The sequence below is a fragment of the Elephantulus edwardii genome, unplaced genomic scaffold (genome assembly GCF_000299155.1).
Source record: "Elephantulus edwardii isolate Elephantulus edwardi_28Jun2011 unplaced genomic scaffold, EleEdw1.0 scaffold00121, whole genome shotgun sequence".
Classification (NCBI taxonomy): Eukaryota; Metazoa; Chordata; class Mammalia; order Macroscelidea; family Macroscelididae; genus Elephantulus; species Elephantulus edwardii.
The window spans coordinates 1,060,972-1,078,808 of NW_006399871.1; the positions used below are offsets into that span (position 1 = coordinate 1,060,972).

A 17,837-nucleotide genomic window follows, 5' to 3' on the forward strand; every position below is an offset into this window, starting at 1 on the left:
ATGAAGGCACTCATCCTAGTGGGAGGCTATGGGACGCGGCTGCGACCGCTGACACTGAGCATTCCGAAACCCCTGGTGGACTTCTGCAACAAGCCCATCTTGCTGCACCAAGTAGAGGCGCTAGCCGCGGTAAGGCCTGGAGCCGGGGGTGGCCCTGGGGGCGAGGGACGGCTAGTGACTAAGGTCAGGGATTCCCGTGTCTTTCATTTGAGCCGCCCGTCGGTCTTTGGTGTTTGTCCGACAGGCTGGCGTGGACCATGTGATTCTGGCCGTGAGTTACATGTCTCAGATGCTGGAAAAGGAAATGAAAGAGCAGGAGCAGAAGGTGAGGTGCACACGCCGTCTTTTTCTGTGTTTCCCGCTCAGCCACCCACTTCTCGGTGCGAGGACCATGACTGTGGCTTATCTCTCCCAGCTAGGAATCCGCATCTCAATGTCTCATGAAGAGGAGCCTTTGGGGACAGGTCAGTTGAGACAAAAAGGCCTTCTGGAGCAGGTGTAAGGCCAGGAAAGCAAGAAGACGTAGCCCGAGTGGGGCTGCTGAGCCTGTATCTAGGGGCTCAGACTCCCAGCATAGTGATGACCTGTTTTCCTACTCTAGCTGGGCCTCTGGCATTGGCCCGTGACCTGCTGTCTGAGACCGAAGAGCCCTTCTTTGTCCTCAATAGTGATGTGATCTGTGATTTTCCCTTCCAAGCCATGGTGCAGTTCCATCGGCACCATGGCCAGGAGGGCTCCATTGTGGTAAGTTCTCTTTGACACTCCCACTGTCATGTTGGGGCGCTCTGGTGGCTTAGTGAGAAGCAGTTCTGTTGCCAACCTAAAGACACACAGTTTGAATCCACTAGATACAGTACAACAAAATCATGGACGGTCACCTCCCATGCAGTTTACTACTTCTGAAAACCCCGAGTGAGTTGGTTTTGACTCAACAATACATGACAACTACCCTCACATCTAGTCTCTTCCACTCCCTAGCTTTAAACTCGCATGTGTAGAGGAAGAGGGGCATTGTGCAGCCTATCTTTATACATTTAGGGGCATGCCCCCCCAAGATTTGGGACAGCATGAATATCTAGGCCAGGCACACTAGACCAGGCCTGAGGTCTTCTTGCACTCAGGTGACCAAGGTGGAAGAACCCTCCAAGTATGGTGTGGTGGTGTGTGAGGCTGACACAGGCCGGATTCACCGGTTCGTGGAGAAGCCGCAGGTGTTTGTGTCCAACAAGATCAATGCAGGCATGTATATCCTGAACCCAGCAGTGCTGCAGCGGATCCAGGTGTGTGGGAGCCAGCTGCTGAGTGGCCTGGGGTGGGGCACACTGCCATTGCCATGACTCTGCTCTTAAGATGCCCACTCCCACAGCTGCAGCCCACGTCCATCGAGAAGGAGGTTTTCCCCGTCATGGCTAAAGAGGGACAGCTGTATGCCATGGAACTGCCGGGTGAGGCAGTGAGGCCACAGGGTGGGTGGACGGGTGCTCTGTACTTGGTCTGAGCCTTCTGGTGAATCTTTTCCTACAGGCTTTTGGATGGATATTGGGCAGCCCAAGGATTTCCTCACTGGCATGTGCCTCTTCCTCCAGTCACTGCGACAAAAGCAGCCTGAGCGGCTCTGCTCAGGCCCTGGTATCGTGGGCAACGTACTGGTGGTGAGGCCCTTGGTCGGCTCAGCCCATCATTAACCTCATCAGTCATCAGGGGATAAATGGCTGACTTAAATCTTCCTCACTGCCCTCAGGACCCAAGTGCCCGCATTGGTCAGAATTGCAGCATCGGTCCCAACGTAAGCCTGGGCCCTGGTGTAGTGGTGGAGGATGGCGTGTGTATCCGACGGTGCACAGTACTGCGGGATGCCCACATCCGTTCTCACTCCTGGCTTGAGTCCTGCATTGTGGGCTGGCGCTGCCGAGTGGGCCAGTGGGTAAGACTGTAGGCTGGGCCAGGTGGGAGAGGGCAGGGCACACACCTGCCTCGCTGACAGCCTGCCTCTCCCTCCAAGGTACGCATGGAGAATGTGACAGTGCTGGGCGAGGACGTCATAGTTAACGATGAGCTTTACCTCAACGGGGCCAGTGTGCTGCCCCACAAGTCTATTGGCGAGTCAGTGCCGGAGCCTCGAATCATCATGTGAGGGTGTGCCATGGGGCTGGTGGAGCTCCTGCTTCCCCGTCAGCAAGGGAAACACATGTTCGGAAGCCCTGGACTCGTTGCCATCTGTCTGAGGAGGATTGGATAAGGACACCTGCTGTTGGACACCTGCCTTATATGGATGTATCTGGCAGGATACCTGCTGGGTAAACCCCACAAATCTCATTCCTCAATAAGCCCAGGGCCAGGGCTGTATGGAATAATAATTTAATGTTCACTGTGGCCCTGACTGAATGTCAAGCTCAGGCACAATTAGGGCCATGGCTGGGCTCCCACCAGTGAGGCTACACAGGCAAGATGAGGGTTGGATGTGGCAGGGGACCCTGGGGCACAGGGCAAGAGAAGTTCATAAATAGGGCCCAGCTGGGGCTGGGTTTGAAGGTGTAGGGTTTTGGACGGTGCAGCTCTGTGGGCCAGGAGTCTAGGCAGCTGAGGAGGTTGTACTACTCGCAGTGGCTGATTTCTCCCAGTCCTCCACAGACACAATGGTGGCTTTGCAGAAGAAGCAGTCCTTATTATTCATCAGGTGCTGGTTGATGCAGGCTCTGCCACAGAGAGGGTGACAAGGTATGCCCTGTATGTCTGCTGCTACCTGCTCCCCTCCCCGCTTCCAGCAGATAGGACCCCTTACTTGCAAGACTTGTGGCCACAGGGCTGGAACACAGCAGAGATTGGGTGGGCATAGCAGATGGGGCAGAGATCTTCCTCACTGGTGGGCTGCAGGGAGGAGAGTGCAGTATGGACTGAGTTAGGGTCCCCCCATGGACATAGGCTGGCTAACATGCACCTTCAGGTGGCATGAGCTGTGTCCTAGGGCCACACTCACCAGAGAGGCAGCTGCTGCCTGGGCAGATGCAGAGGTCAGGTGGGCCAGCATCTGTCCCACCTGTGCCAGCTCCTCAGCACTGATGTAATCTGTGTCTGGGGGTGGGAGGAGGTGTCAGAGGTGGCTGTAGAACTTTCTGTCCTGAGTATCCCTAGCCTAGGAATGGGCTATTCTTGAGACCCATGGCCTAGCCCAGCCCCAAATACCTGTCATCACCGCCCACCTTCAATCCTGCAAAAATAGGTATATCCCTCCACTCACAGCTCTGCAGGGAGAAGCGCTTCCGGTCAGGAGCAGGCAGGGCAGTGCCTGGTGCTGGTGGCTCCGACTGCCCCAGGAGATAGCATATAGACCGGAGCTGGAAGCAGGGATCAGCCAGCAGCACTGAAGTGGCTCTCTCTATCCTGGGGGAGGGAGCAAAGGTGACATCAGGGGGCTCAGAGACTGTAGAAAAGACTCTACTGAAGAAACCGTACAGTCACCCTGACCACCTGCCTTAGATTCCTTCATCCCACCCCATCTTCCTAATTACCAGTCCAGTAAGCCCTAGATCCCAGTCAAGACCCATACAGTCTTGGTGCTAGCTCAGGGGGCTCAGGAGGGCCACCAGGAAACAGTGAAAACCTACCAGCCTTGTGACACACATTAACCCTTAAAAACCACTCCGAATAAACAGACTACACAATACTTGTAGTGGCTTGAAGATGTACTTCCCAGCCAGCCCTTGCCTTGACACTGGGCACGCTGCAGAAAGCTGCCGGGTGTAATGCTTGCTGGGGCTGGGCTCCTGCCCCCTGGCGGCCCCGCCTCCTCAACCAGGAGCCAATGGTGACTTGAGGTCCCGCCTCCTGAGGCACAGCCTCCAGGCGAGTATTTAACGGAGTGAGAACCTGAGGCAGGGAGCCCGGGAGGAGCGCTGCCCGGCTGAGGGAACCCGGGCAAAGCAGAGGTAGCTGTGCGGGGCCGACTCGCCCTCTGGCAGCGCTGTGCACACTAAGCAGGAGCAGCAGTGGGTGAGTCCTGGAGCGGCCCTTCCCTGTCCCCGGAGGCCACCACCATGGCCTGCCTTTTGCTGCCGGCCACACTGCTGGGTCTGCTGTGCACTGGCTCAGGCACCTTCGACCACGAGGGCTTCCCGCCGCGGGCTCCCCGCGACTGCCCGGGCCGGTGTGTGTGCACCGCGGACGTGCTGAGCTGTGCCGGCCTGGGGCTGCAGAGCGTGCCGGCTGAGCTCCCCGCCACGTCCGCCGACCTCGACCTGAGCCACAACGCGCTCCGGCGCTTGCGCCCAGGCTGGCTGGCGCCCCTCGGCCGGCTGCACACGCTGCGCCTAAGTCACAACGAGCTGGGCGTGCTGGGTCGGGGTGTCTTCAGTAACGCCAGCGGCCTGCGGCTGCTTGACCTCTCCTCAAATGCTCTGCGAGCGCTCGGCCGCCACGACCTCGACGGGCTGCGGGCGCTGGAGAAGCTGTTCCTGTTCAACAACCGCCTGGCCCACTTGGACCAGCACGCCTTTCACAGCCTGGGTGCACTCAGCCAGCTCTACCTGGGCTACAACAAGCTCACCTCCTTCTCTTTTGGTCACCTGCACGGTTTGGGCACTGTCCACCTACGCACCTTGGACCTCTCCTCCAACCAACTGGGGCACATCCCTGTGCCTGAGCTGGCCTCGCTCCCAGCCTTTCTCAAGAACGGCCTCTACTTGCACAACAACCCCTTGCCCTGCGACTGCCGCCTCTACCACCTGCTGCAGCGCTGGCACCAGCGGGGATTCAGCGCTGTGCGCAATTTCGAGCGGGAGTACATGTGTCTGGCCTTCAGGGTGCCCTCTTCCCGTGTGCACTTCTTCGAGCACAGCCGTGTCTTCGAGAACTGCTCAGCGGCCACCACACACGACCTGGAACAGTCTGAAGGGCAGCTGGAGGTGCAGATGGGCCAGTCCCTACAGCTGCACTGCAACACCAGCGCCCCAGCCCTGCACGTCGCCTGGGTGTCCCCACAGCACGAGCTGCTCCTGGCGCCAGGGTCCCAGGACGGGAGCATTGTGGTGCTGGCGGATGGCAGCCTGGCCATCGGTAGTGTGCAGGCCTCGCACGAGGGCATCTTCGTGTGCCTGGCCACTGGGCCCCACCTGCACAACCAGACGCACGAGTACAATGTGAGTGTGCACCGACCTCACCCTGAGCCTGAGGTCTTCAGGACCAGCTACACCACACTGCTGGGCTGCGCTGTGGGCCTGGTGTTGGTCCTGCTCTACCTGTTCCTACCACCCTGCCGGGGCTGCTGTCGCTGCCGCCGCTGGCCCAGAACACCCAGCCCTCTCCAGGAACTGAGCGCCCAATCCTCAGTGCTCAGCACCACACCTCCAGATGCACCCAGTCGAAAGGCCAGCACCCACAAACACGTGGTCTTTCTGGAGCCAGGCAGGAGGGGCCTCAATGGTCGCGTGCAGCTGGCCATAGCTGAAGACTTTGATCTTTGCAACCCTGGAGGCCTGCCGCTCAAGGTCAGCTCAGAGTCAGCCAGTTCTATGGGCTCTGAGGGTCCCGTGATGACATAGGTCGCCCAGATGCTCCCACCCTCACCCAGGCCGCTGCTCTGCTTGCTGCTTGCCCTGCCCCCTGCCCTGCCCCCTGCTACGGTCCAGAGAACTACTAGGTGCTGAGTTGCTGGGATGCCCTAGGGCCTGGTCTCATAATCTACTGAGTGGACTTCGGCAGAGGGGTCGGGAGTCCCCAGCAAAGGCCCCAGGTCCTGCCTGAGACTGTTCTTGTTTACTTGCCCCAGGAGCTCCTGGTTCCCAATGTTCAGTGAAGACTAGGGGGCTAAGGGGGTAAGGCCCATCCAATGAGCACTTGCATTAGCATCCAACAGCTCTCAAGGCATGGCACTGAAATGCATCCCTCTTCCCAAGGGCTGGGAGGGTGTGAACCAGGGAGAGAGGAGGCGTTTCAGAGAATGTACTTGTTCTTATGCTCAGGGCAGAAGAACCCGCCCTCAGGTGTAACAGGCCTCCTCGTCCACCAGCATCCAACTTATTTAAAGCTTCACAATACAGTGTGGGGTCTGACGGGCACATCTGGTGGGTGGGCATGGCTCCTGAGGGGACTCCAGAGAGCCTGGCCTGAGTCCTGCTCTCTCCCAGGGTTCTCTAGAGGCCACACTGAGGCCAAAGCTCAGGGCCTTGATTCACGAGACAGCACTGAGGGCACCACAGCCTGTGCCCCAGCTTCTCAGCAGCAGAAAGCCTGCCAGACATGGCCAAGCTGTGGGGGGGATCTTGCTGAGCCGGAACACACTCTCCCTCGAGGAAAGAGCCTCTTAAGGGCTGGCTCTGGCTGCAGCCTAATGATGGGCTGGCGTCCTAGCTTGTCCACGACAGCAGGGTGGGGAAGGGATCTGGGCACCCAGTGCGTGTCCGAGTCTGGCTGTCATGGAGTTTCTTAATAAAGTAAGATGTGCTCGTGGCTGGAGCCTTTGTAGATGGCAGATACCAACCAGTGTGTGGGTCTTCAGCTTTCAACCTCAGCAGTGCCCCACCCAACCTTGGCAGGGTGACCCCACAGGCATCCTGGCTCCCCAGTCTCTGCCTGAGGCATAGCCACAGCTTTGTCTTGCTGGGCTCCTGCATTCTACTCAGAGCTGCTGCCATCATGTCTTTAGGCCTCGCCATCTCACCTCGGACGCAAAAGCAAAAATCTGGGACTGAAGCCCATTTTAGAGAGAAGGAATCTGAGATGCAGTGAGGCTCCACCAGTCCCTTTTCCATCAGACACACCACACTCTCAGGGGGCCCACTGTCCCCGACACTCACCCTGAAGCTGGGCCGTGCACCAGGAGCTGCACGAGGATACCCGTCACTGCCACCAGGATGGGGTAGTGGTCCACACTCTCCAGACCTGGGTGAAACAGAGGAGGGGTGAGCCACACATGTGCTTTTGATGCAGGGCCTCCAGGCCAGCTGCTGCCCTCCCACAGAGGGGCAAGCTGATGCTGGGGCACAGCCTGGTGTCCTTAGGCAGCCTGGAGGCCTGGGCATCACTGCTACTGGCAGAGAAACCAAACCATCGGGAGGAGGGGCGCAAGGTGTCTTGAGTCCTCACCAGGCAGGCGAAGGGTGACCACACGGTCAAATAGGTTCCTCTCAGCTGTCACCCGGTTCAGCACCTGGTTCAGCAGCTGTGAGCACAGAACCCACTGGTCAGGGGGAGGCTAGCTCTGGAGTGTCCCCGGGACCCCACCCTGCCAGCCAAAGCGGACATACCTGCGCCAGACGCCGCAGCAGCATCTCAGAGGTAGGCCGGGTCCAGTCGAGGAATATCTCAGGCACCAGTGTGATGGTCATTTCCAGGACACGCAACAGGCTGACCGAGAGGTCAAAGCAAGTGGCACACACCTTGAGCTGCCGGCTGTCCACAAAGTTCCGCTCTAGGCGCTCAGCCGCCTGCTGGATCTGAGTCACCAACAGGTGGGCACACAGGAGTCAGTGGCCTGAGCTCACCCAGGGCCGTGTCTTGTCCCGTCATGCCCAGGACCCCCCAACAGCCCACCTCCTGGATCATGCCGATGAACTCCGAGAAGGCCCAGTTGAGCTGGTTGAGGACGCTGTTGAGGAAGCTGGGCGCCACATCGGGACCCTGCCGCAGCAGGTCTGCCATGTGCTGCTGCAGGAGGGTGGAGGGGCAGGGCTCTGCAGGGACACAGGAGGTGGTGGTGTCAGGGACACAAAGCAGTGGGCCCTGGTGAAAAGGCTGCTTTGTGGGACCACAGAGCTCATGAGAACAAGGAGACAGGGCGGGTGCTGTGCTGAGTCAGGGATTCACTTGCTCTTCCCGTCTTCGTCTTCGGAGAAAGCCACACTGCAGGTGATCCTGCCTCTGCTCACACCACACCCCCACCCCTCAGCCTGACCCTTCCAAAGGAGCGAGATCCCTACCCACTCTACAAAGGCCAGCTTCCCCCAGGGTTCGCCCTGAGGCAGGGCCCTGCTGCAAGCCTGCCATCCTCTCCTATTTTCTGCTGCCCTTGGCCTGGCCTTGGCACATGGGAGAGGGGGTGAGCACCATGTCTGGGGCCAGCAGGCAGCAGTAACTAGAGCCCTCAGAGTCATGCTCCCCCACTCTTCCTGAGCCAGATCAATAGTCCTTGCAGCAGCAGGACGCAGACCTGGCCCTGATACCACCTCTCCACTTGCAGCTCAGCTCCATCTTGGGCAGGACCAAAGCAGCTGGCAAGGACTTGCTGTATGACTCTGGACAAAGTGCCCAGCTGCTTTGTGGGTACCCTCCACATCAAAGCACTGCCCAGAAAGGCAGAACTCTACAGGCCAAGGCCAGCTGCCACTAGGTGGGTACAGAACCTGCAAGATGGACAGTCCAGACCACTGACTGTGCCAGATGAAGGGCCTCGGGCCCCCAACGCTTTGCAGGGCTGCTTCTCAAGAGCGTGGACACAGCCTCTGCTCCTAAACAAACGCCTTCCCTCTGAGGATCCTCACAGACACTACCTGGGGCCTTGACAAACTGCCAGCCTGCCTCCGACTTGAGGCTGGCCATGGCGCAGGGGAGCAGCAAGGGGGTTCAGTGGGAAGAGGACAGGGTGCTTGCCCTGCACGAGTGACTCACGGAGGGCCTGGGCCCTGAAGCACACACAGGACAGTGCCTCATCCCCACACCATCACAGCCCACAAGACAGTATACCCCAGAGTGTCAGAGCCTGAGGGCCTGCGGGGAGAAGGGGGCAGGTGTAGAACTGCCCAGTGGATACTCACTCTGGAGGCTGGGCAGATTGGCATCCTCAGGCTTGGTTTTGAGCAGGTGTGGTAGCCGTGTGTAGCGGTACCCGAAACCACAGCCCTGGGGATGACCAGTGGGGGGTGAGTGGGCCAAGGTAACATCTCCCTCCAGCCAGCTTAGACCACCACCCCCGAGTCAGGCTTACCCTCCAGAGCCGCACCAGGATCCAGTTGGTCTGGGCCCATGGCCGCTGCTCGTAGGGTGCTAGGAGGTTCCTGACCATGGCGATGCGTCTGTGAGGCGAAGAGGAGAGGCTGGGGGTGATGCTTTCTCTGGGCGGGTGTGTGCCTCCCACTCTCAGCCCATCTCCACTCACTGCTCTTCAGGGATCCGCTCCACAGCCCGCAGGGAGTGAGGGTAGCACACGTAGCTGGCCAGGGCCTGCATCAGCGAGTCACGGATGTCTGCAGGGAGGAGTCACACCTTAGCAGGTCCTTAGCTCGGGTCCTGGCCCCGTGTCTCATGCCCACCTGATCAGCATCCAGCAATGGAAACAGCCAGCCAAAAGTGCCATCCTGCCCGACCCCCACCAGCCCAGCCCAGGGGGTCTCACCAGTGCCGATGATGCGAGTGTCAGCAAAGTGTTTGGCAAGGATGGCGGCCAGGCGGGTCAGGGTCTCTTCATAGCCTGCATGGTAGAGAAGGGGAAGCTGTTAATTACAGGTAGAGTTCCAGACACAGGGCGGTCCCTTGGGTGGGTGGGCTTAAGCAGCAGGCTCCAAGGGCCAGTCTGGGCTGTGCTGATGTCTAGGGACACTGGACATGGCATTCACTGGCAGCTGGTAAGTGACTATGGCACAGATTCACTGGATGGGGTGGGCAGGAGCTGGCCTCAAACCATCTCAGGATATACATTTGATGGCCCAGAAGTCAGAGCCACCCAGGCCCCTTGGAGGACAGCTCTGTCTCTGAATATGATGTCTGTACCAAGGCCGAGGGTAGGACAAGCGTCCAGGGGCCCAACACATCAGACACAGACCCGGAGAACCAGCAAGCCCATGCTGAATCAGTGTTCTTCCAGAGCCCTGTGGTGATTTTCAGAGATGAACCACTTTGCCCAACAAGAGACCACAGACCACAGCCAGTAAAGGGGTGATGGCGTCAGGGGCCGGGGGCTCCTGGACCACAGCCGCTGCTCGGCAGCACCAGGAAGGCAAGGAAACCAGGGGGCTTCCCTGTGGTCTACCTTGTCTGCTTCCCTCAAAGCACCAAGAGGTGCCGCTGGGCCTAGAGCAGGGGGACTCCACGTGGGGCTTTTAGAAGCTGGCCTCTCCTTCTCATGCTGTCGTGTGCGGATGAGCCATGGCCAGCTCAGACCAGGGCAAAAAGGGGTCACAACTCCCTCCCCTCCTGAGTGACCTCATCACCTGGAAGCTCCTCCATGCTGTGTACGGGGCCAAAATAATTCTTGAGGGCACTGTAGCTGTTGATGGCCACGCTCAGGTAGAACTCTGGCATGAAGGCGAAGAGCGAGCCCGTGCGGTCCCCATGCTCAATGGTCCGCAGGCAGACACGCAGCAGCCAGTAGATATCCAGCATCTTCTCCTGCGAGGGCACAAGGGGGAGGGTCATAGGGCCGAACTCAGATCGGCGATCAGGAAAATAGGCTATCAGAGTTGAGGCCTGGGTTCCAGGAAATGAAGGCAGTGGTTCAGGCAGGGACAAGAAAGACTTGGAGGACATCAGATCCCGTGTGGCTGGAGGGACCCAGGAAGGCCTTCATGGGGTGAGGGACGTGTACAATCTGGAGAAAACACCACTTCGACCACCTGAACCCTGGAGGAGGGGAGACTCAAGGCTTTTTCCTGCCTGGCTGGTGCTTTTTAAAGGCAAAGAAGTTTTTAAGCAAAGGAGTGGCACATCCAGGAAAGGAACACAGCTATGAGCAAAGCGGCTGTAGGAACAATTAGGACAGCGAGAACGCCTTGGCCTCTTCCAGGCTGCACCTGTGGTAAGAATGGGAGGGAGGGGTGTCTCCACAAAGGTCACGAGTGCTAGAGAAGGAGGCCCGGAGCCAGGGCAGAGGGAGTGCAGCTTGGGACACTTGGAGCATGAAGTACCTGGAGAAGCTTCCAGAAAAGTGGGAAGGAGGCAGACAGAATTTAGGGCTGGAGTTCAAAGAGGGAAGATGAGGGAGCAAATACTGGTGAGACCAAAGTCACACAAAAAAACAAGCAAAAATCTTCCCCATTGCGTGGCTCCCATGTTCTCGGATACAGGTCTGTCTGTATCTCTCTCTCAAGATAAATTGTACTGTGCTTTAGATCAACATTTACACAGTGAATTAGGTTCTCATTTAACAATCTACATACAAACTGTTCTGTTACATTGTTGAATTTTTTACATGTCAGCATTCTCATTTCCAGTCTTGTTTTCTATTTTTCTCTCTGACTGGTTGGGATTTGAATGAAATTTCAGATTGGTATTCCAGTCAAACATTCATATACATTTTATCAAACCAGGTCCCTTTGTGCCCTGAAACCCAAAGGCCTGAGGAGGTGTGAGCAAGAGGTCAGAGGTCAGCCAAAGGTTAGGGTTAGAGCATGTAGGGCGGAGGCGTCCAGCGGAACCTGCTGCCACAGAAACCCACGGAAGGCCAAGTCCAAGGAAGTGGGGCTACCGGCCCACAGGAGGGTCAAGAAGGCCCACAGATACCACAGTGAGACTAACAGGTGAGGAGAGGAGTGGAGCAGAGCGTGATGAGGGCAGTATGATGCAGAGCGTAACAGAAGGGAGAAGAGAGTGGTGGCTGCAGGTGGACAGAGAGGAGGGGAGACTCACAGGCTTTTTCCTTTAATGGGAGGAAGTGGATGAGAGGAAGGTAGAAGAGTGAGCGCTGAAGACGCCGAAGGATGGTTGAGCTGGCGGGGGAAAGTTCCTTAGAGGATGGTGTCTGAGGGGAAGCAAGATCGCCCTGGTGAGGGCGCAGACCTCCAGCATGGGGAGGAGAGGCAGCATTCCTCTGATAGAAATCATCTTCCTAAGGCAATGATGTCAGTCTAGAGACTAAGCTGTGCCTGATCCAGACCATGGTCTTCACAATTACTATGCATCAGAGTGCTGGGTAATGACTAAGGCAGATAGAAGAAGAATTGATGCCTTAGAGTTGTGATGCTAGAGAAGAGTCTTGAACATACATACCATGGACCACCAAGAAAACAAATAGGTCTGTCTTCGAGAGGGTGAAACCAAGTGTCTCTTTGGAGGCTAGGATTTTGCAGTTCTGTCTCATCCTTTGGGCATGTGGTCAGGAAGGACCAATCCTTAGAGAAGGACATCATGCTCGGAGGGGTGGGTGATGAGCACAGGACAGTAAGACCTGAGATGAGATGGACTGATACAGTAACTGGGGCAGTGGGGGCTGGTTTGTCAGAGTCAGTGGGACTGGCTCAGGACAGGGCAGGATGCAGAGTTGCTGGACATGAGGTCACTATGAGTCACAGGTGACTCAATGGCAATAAAACAACAAGGCTAAAGGAAAGAGAGGAAAGTGAGAGGCAGGGCAGCCTAAACCCAAGAGGAATAACCAGGAGAGAGATCAGGCCGAAGATGGCAGAATGGAGGAGGGACACACTGAACCTTGCTCACTGAGGTCCCAGAGAGGGCAGGCCCAACAGGTATGTGGACATAGATCACCCCAGGGAGCCCCAGACATCACTGCAGGGAAAGGTCTCAGGGAGGATGGGTGGTGCAAAGATTAGGAGGTCCAGAGCCTGGGGGGAAGAAACACAGTCACCACTGGCATGCACTGTCCCTCTGTCTGTCTACCCACCCCAGGAAACCCATATATTTTTTTATATGGTGGAGGGCACCTGCCGAGGTCCTGGCTCCAGAGACATGTTGAATGAATGACGGAGTGAGTAACCAAATAAGCAGAGGAATAAGACAGTGGCCTCAAGGGAAGGAGGTGAGTGAGGTAAGAGTTGATGGTGAGAACAAAGCCACCGGAGGCCTCTGAGCAATAGAGAGGCCATGGAGCTGGGAGGACAAGGGGGAGGAGAGGGCAGATCCCTTCCATCAAAGGGAGGATCTGAGGACTAGAAGGGAACGGGAGGTGGTGGCATCTAAAAATGGCACCTCCCAGATACCCTTCAAACCTGGAACTCAACCGAGTGGCATGGATCACCTTTCAGACAAACCAGAGCCTAGGAGCATCAGCCGTACAAGCCCCAAAGGGCAGCATTAGGCAGAAAACAAAACTCAGGATGCAGCAAATGGCAGGAAAGGGCAAACAGAAACAGGGTGCCTGGGAAGGAAGTAGGAAGTGGGTTGTTACACTGTGGGGGCAGTAATCAGTGACTTCAAATGAAACATGCACGGCTTTGAAAGGAAAGCATATTTGCTCTTTCACCCAAAACAAATAAAAAAATGGCAGCCCCTCAAGGCCACGGGACACGGAGGTACAGGGGAAGGGGACAGTGAGAAGCAGGAGTAGGCAGTGTGAGCCACCCGGGGAACACAGAGGGGTCCCATCCAAGCCCATGGTCAGTCAGCATGAACGGGGCAGGACAGGCCAGGGCCAAGGCCAGGGCCACACCTACAAACCTGGGAGTAGAGAGTGGCATGGACCCAGGCGAGGCGGCGACTCAAGTGGTCCAGCTTTTCTGAGAAAACCTTCTGGCTCTTGGTCAACTCCGCAAGAATGTCCTTCCTCTGCCACACCAGGGGAAAGAAAGCCATCAGGGTATAGCAATCCGGCCCAGCTCCCTGATGTCAGGCCCGAGTTCTGTCATACTCGTACTCTTGGAGGGGACACTCTGCTGTTGCCAGTTCAAGCTAGGTCTTGCTTTGAAACCCAGTTTTCACTGATTCAGTGAGTATGGGCAAGCCTCAGCATAGGTCATGGGATCCCCACAGGGGATGGAATTAAGATCCAGCTGCAGGTCTCTACGCCCTCAGAGGGGCACCCTTGGATTCAGCATAAGAACTGTAGCTCCAGCAGCTGTTGTTGCCTGGGCCAGGCTCAGACTACAGGTGTGGGCAGGTGAGGCTGCCAGTGAAGCCCAGGAGAGGAGCCCCACCCCCAAGACGGGGACAGGCACAGCAGAGGGGTTGGTGCAGGGGCCAGGCCTTGCTTCCTGCTGAGTCCGCAGTGTGGCCTGGGCAGCACTCAGGGCTGCATCCATAATTGATGAGCAGAGTGGGTGCGCACCGGCACTTAGTGGCCAGGCGGGGGTGGGGGCAGGGGCACCCTGGCACAGGCTGCAGCCAGTTAATGGGGCTTATGCCGCGCTGGACCCTGCTGCCAGCCCCCAGTCCCCAGCTCACTGTCACGGTTTGGTCAGAGAGGAAGCCGAGACAAAGAACGATGCAGCAGCCCTCCAAAAGGCCAGCTCAGAGTGGCCCAGATTTCCTTGTGGATGATCCCCAAAGACCCACTGGCCTGTTGAGGGCTTACCCACTTGGGGCACCGGCGGATTTTATCTTCTGTGTCCCTGAGAGCCATCGCGTACTCATTGACATCATCAGACACGCCCACCATCTAGAGTGTTAGGGACCATAAACCAAGCGTGACCCCGGGGCACCTTCAGGGCTAGCTTGGACCTCAGTCCTCACACTCTCAGGCCCAGGGCACCCCACCAACAACTTAGCAAGGCCAGGGTCAAATGTTGGCAGAAACCATTCGTACTCAGGTTTGCTCACTTCCAAGCACACCTGTAAACCTGCACACACACACACGCACGCACGCACACGTGCAGACACCTTCCCCCTGTATGGATGGCCAACAGCAGCGTATGACCTTGCCCAGCTGCTGGTGGACGCTGAGATTATACATCATGATGGCGCCGTCGAGGACTTCCAGCAGCGAGTTCTCTGTAAGGGGCTGCTCGGGCTCCTCGGGCAGCCGTCCCAGCAGCAGACCCTCGTTCCAGGGGCTGCCCTCAACTGCGGAGTGGGGGCAGGACAGGGGCAAGGTCAGGGTCAGGGCTGGAGTTACCTTTCTCCTAAAACCGCGGGACCAGAAGGCGCCTCAAAGCAGAGGGGGTTCCATTCCCCCTATCCCTGTGCCCAAGGAGGAACCTGTGGGGGAGGACATAGGAGGGCCGGGGCGAGGTCCTGCAGCTCAGGACCTATTTCTGTAACATTGATTTCCTGCCCGCAGACTGCGCTTCCTACGCCCTTGAGATGCACCTAGGCTACAAAGCAGGGAGGGCAGAGCGTGGGGGCTGTATGTGGAGGAAGGGTCTTTCTGTGCCCTGCCAGGGGCCCCGCCTGGCACCTACTGTCCTCACGGGTCCTCTGCTCTGCGCTCAGCGTGCGGACCTTCACTTTGTCCGAGGTGCTCAGGGGCCGCCGTGGGGTCATGAGGCTCATGGCCGCTGTGCTGAGGAAGCGGTTGGCTCGACCCAGGGTTGGGGAACTGAGCCAGCCGGGCCGGGGCAGGGGCAGTGCTCCCCCCATGGCTAAGGCCTGCATGGGGCGCTGCGGTGGAGAGAGGAAGCCAGAGGCCACTCAGCTCCCTAGGACGGGGCGCCCTTGGGGATCCCCAGGTTCCTGTCTCCACCCACAGCCAAGGGCATGTGCCTAGAGAGACACCCTTTGCCCACATGGAGGGGGACATGACTTGTGTGGTCCCTCCCACCCACATGACAGAGGAGCCCCCCGCCTGCCCCTACCGCGGCACCTGGGCCGCAGCTGGGGCCAGCTCCCCATCCTCATCCTCATCCAGGTCGTCCATGGTGGCGGCCTGGAGCTCCAGTGGGTCGATAAGGATGTTGGCCTTGGAGGCCAGGTCATCTAGGAGGAAAGCAGGAGGGCTTTCAGGCAGAGGAGGGAAAGGGCAGCCAAGGGCAACTTCCCAAGGCAGGAGAGCAGCACTGGGCAGCCGGCAGGTGGCGCCGCAGGACCCGCTGACCACCATGCCTGTCCTGTGCCCCTCGGCCAGCTTTCACACTGCAGCCCAAGGTCCCCTAGTCTCACAGCTTCTCTTCAGCAGGCTGTACTCTCCCATCAGTCCCTGGCATTGGTGCTGTGACTTCACATTCTCCAGGGCCTCTCCTACATCTGTCACTTCATCATCTTCTGTCTCTGGTCCCACAAAACATGGAGATTCCCAGAGTGCTCACCTCACATGGAACCAACCTGCCCTAGGTTCCTCCTTCTCCCTGTGCAAACAGCTGACCCAACCCCTCTGCCTGCAGTCCAGGCTTTGCATCCAGCAGTGTCCCCAGACACCCCAAACACACCAAGTCTGACCCTAAACTTGCCCCCCTCAACTCCTCCTGCAGCTCCTCTCCCTGCTGTAGACATTCTCCACAGTAGCCAGACAGCTTCGTAAAATGCAAATTCCCTGGTATAAAAGCTATCACCCATGAGTCCTATGCTCCTTACAAAAATCATTTTTATCAGACCAAAAGACTAGCATTTATTCTAAAGCCAGGATCAGAAGGCACTGTGACAGCGACAACCAAAATGGAAATAAAGAGAAAGCTGACACAATACAATCAATGTCATGAATTAATTGTGTAGAAGTTGTTGCAGAATTTCTTGTGTAACCTTCACTGAAAACACAATTGCACTCTTTTATCTACTGCATACCCTGCCTGAGTGAAAGCCCATATCTGCTGTGTGGTCTCACGGCCCTGAGACTCTACCCAGAGACCCCTGCGCCTCCCCTGACCCCTTGTCCTCTACACCCCCACTGCTGTCTGTCTCCAAGCTTCCTAGGGCTAGTCTGTATCCTTGTTTTGGCTCACGCCGTGCCATCTGGCCTTTCACAGGACCACTTGAGCTCCTTCCTGAAAGCAGTTCAGGCAGCACTATACCCCCTAAGATCCCAGTTGCCCCCTCTACCTCCTTATTTCATTATGGGGCTGCCAGCCTTCCATCCTGGAGCAGCACCTCCCTGCTCTAGCAGTATGAGGTCCTTGGGCTCCCTCTGGTGAGCACAGGACAGTTCTGCACCCATGCCTACCCCAGACCCTCTCACTGCGTACCTTTCAGGGTTTTCCGAAGGTGTGACAGAAGGCCCCCAAGGCGCTGCAGATCAAAGTAGTCTACTTTGCCATTGTAGAAGATCTGAGGTGGGATGTAAGCCTCTGCAAAGAGTTGTGCAGGACAAGTCAACAGTCCAGTCCCAGCAGAAGGACTTCACCCTAAATCCTAGCACTTCTGGCCAAAGGCCCTGGGCCCTTGGCCTTGGCCATCAATGCAGGCACACTATGTGGTCAGCACCTGCCCCACCATTTTTATGTCAGTTGTCTACAAATGCTCAATTTGGGGTGAAGGGCACCCTCTTGGCCGCCCAGCAGTCCCAGCCCCATGGGACAGCCCCCAATCCAGGGAAGGTGAGGATCCCAGTGACTCTTGGGAACAGTGCATTACACAAAAACAGGGCTCCCAACTTCCTAGAGCACTACAAAGGGATGTTCAGGGGCAGTCAGGGCGGGGCGGGCAGGAACCTGTGAGGACAGTCTGTGAACCTGGGCCCCTGCTGACCCAGAGGGAAGGCCATTGGCTCTGCCCAGAGGTCTGGCTCTGCCCAGCCTTGCTGGCCTGAGGCCTTGGCCCCACTCACCCTCACTAAACGATGCCCGGGGGTTTGAAGCCTTGTATTCATCCCAGTAGTAACGCAGGGCAGAGATCAGCCGGTGCAAAAAGCAGACCATGTATTCAGGGGGGCAGAGCATGGGCATGTTCTGTGGGCACAGGGCACAAGATGTGCATCTCAGTAGCACAGTCTAGGTCCATCCTCGTCAGAGGCTCTGTGCCAGGAGTCGGGGCTGAGGGGCACAGGCTATAGGGCTGGGCTAGGGTGAGACAGGCTGGCAGGGGCCAGAAGCCAGGGGCTTGGTCTCAGCACCACGACCAGGGTCTGATCACATGGGCACCTACCCCTCGGCCACTAGCGTTTTCCTGCAGAAACTTCCGGAACTTGGTCAGGAAGATGTACCTGGAAGCTTCGCCCTTCCAGGGAAGGTAAGACAAGGCTGTGATACGCTGAGAATGATCCCCAGGCTGGGCAAGCTCAGCAATGTCAATGACCCTCGTCCCTTCTGGGGGCACCTGCACCAGCCCCTGTCCTCTGAGTCCAACACAGCACCCTTCCCCCTCCGGGATCCAGA

The 17,837-nt window shown here is 57.6% G+C and overlaps 3 protein-coding genes across 3 annotated transcripts in view; 2 read left to right on the top strand and 1 right to left on the bottom strand.

Annotated features, from left to right (window-relative positions):
- On the top strand, positions 1 to 2,373 carry GMPPB (GDP-mannose pyrophosphorylase B). Its single transcript, XM_006892900.1, has 9 exons — positions 1 to 129; positions 245 to 325; positions 416 to 464; positions 602 to 744; positions 1,122 to 1,280; positions 1,367 to 1,445; positions 1,525 to 1,652; positions 1,742 to 1,924; positions 2,003 to 2,373. The coding sequence occupies exons 1-9, from the start codon at positions 1 to 3 to the stop codon at positions 2,132 to 2,134; spliced, it is 1,083 nt and encodes a 360-aa protein (XP_006892962.1). The 3' UTR covers positions 2,135 to 2,373.
- The window catches only part of RNF123 (ring finger protein 123), a 26,083-nt gene continuing 10,588 nt past the window's right edge, over positions 2,343 to 17,837 (bottom strand). The window contains exons 19-39 of the mRNA XM_006892899.1: positions 17,608 to 17,679; positions 17,291 to 17,411; positions 16,710 to 16,811; positions 15,398 to 15,510; positions 14,997 to 15,195; positions 14,513 to 14,658; positions 14,171 to 14,254; positions 13,318 to 13,425; positions 10,140 to 10,317; positions 9,326 to 9,400; positions 9,089 to 9,176; positions 8,918 to 9,005; positions 8,748 to 8,832; positions 7,528 to 7,667; positions 7,242 to 7,430; positions 7,081 to 7,156; positions 6,792 to 6,876; positions 3,239 to 3,381; positions 2,978 to 3,072; positions 2,783 to 2,868; positions 2,343 to 2,696 (exon numbers count right to left, since the gene is read on the bottom strand). Of these exons, the coding sequence (XP_006892961.1) occupies positions 2,573 to 2,696; positions 2,783 to 2,868; positions 2,978 to 3,072; positions 3,239 to 3,381; positions 6,792 to 6,876; positions 7,081 to 7,156; positions 7,242 to 7,430; positions 7,528 to 7,667; positions 8,748 to 8,832; positions 8,918 to 9,005; positions 9,089 to 9,176; positions 9,326 to 9,400; positions 10,140 to 10,317; positions 13,318 to 13,425; positions 14,171 to 14,254; positions 14,513 to 14,658; positions 14,997 to 15,195; positions 15,398 to 15,510; positions 16,710 to 16,811; positions 17,291 to 17,411; positions 17,608 to 17,679 (2,397 nt within the window). The 3' untranslated portion in view covers positions 2,343 to 2,572. The remainder of the gene's footprint in view (positions 2,697 to 2,782; positions 2,869 to 2,977; positions 3,073 to 3,238; positions 3,382 to 6,791; positions 6,877 to 7,080; positions 7,157 to 7,241; positions 7,431 to 7,527; positions 7,668 to 8,747; positions 8,833 to 8,917; positions 9,006 to 9,088; positions 9,177 to 9,325; positions 9,401 to 10,139; positions 10,318 to 13,317; positions 13,426 to 14,170; positions 14,255 to 14,512; positions 14,659 to 14,996; positions 15,196 to 15,397; positions 15,511 to 16,709; positions 16,812 to 17,290; positions 17,412 to 17,607; positions 17,680 to 17,837) is intronic.
- AMIGO3 (adhesion molecule with Ig-like domain 3) lies at positions 4,035 to 5,537 on the top strand. Its single transcript, XM_006893003.1, has one exon. It carries the CDS (start codon positions 4,035 to 4,037, stop codon positions 5,535 to 5,537), a length of 1,503 nt encoding a protein of 500 aa, XP_006893065.1.

Excerpts from the sequence above, each read along its gene's own strand:
- GMPPB (XM_006892900.1), top strand. The coding sequence starts at position 1 with ATGAAGGCACTCATCCTAGTGGGAGGCTATGGGACGCGGCTGCGACCG. Across the intron at positions 326-415 it reads TGAAAGAGCAGGAGCAGAAG|CTAGGAATCCGCATCTCAAT; the intron begins GTGAGGTGCACA and ends TATCTCTCCCAG. Across the intron at positions 745-1,121 it reads GCCAGGAGGGCTCCATTGTG|GTGACCAAGGTGGAAGAACC; the intron begins GTAAGTTCTCTT and ends TCTTGCACTCAG.
- AMIGO3 (XM_006893003.1), top strand. The coding sequence starts at position 4,035 with ATGGCCTGCCTTTTGCTGCCGGCCACACTGCTGGGTCTGCTGTGCACT.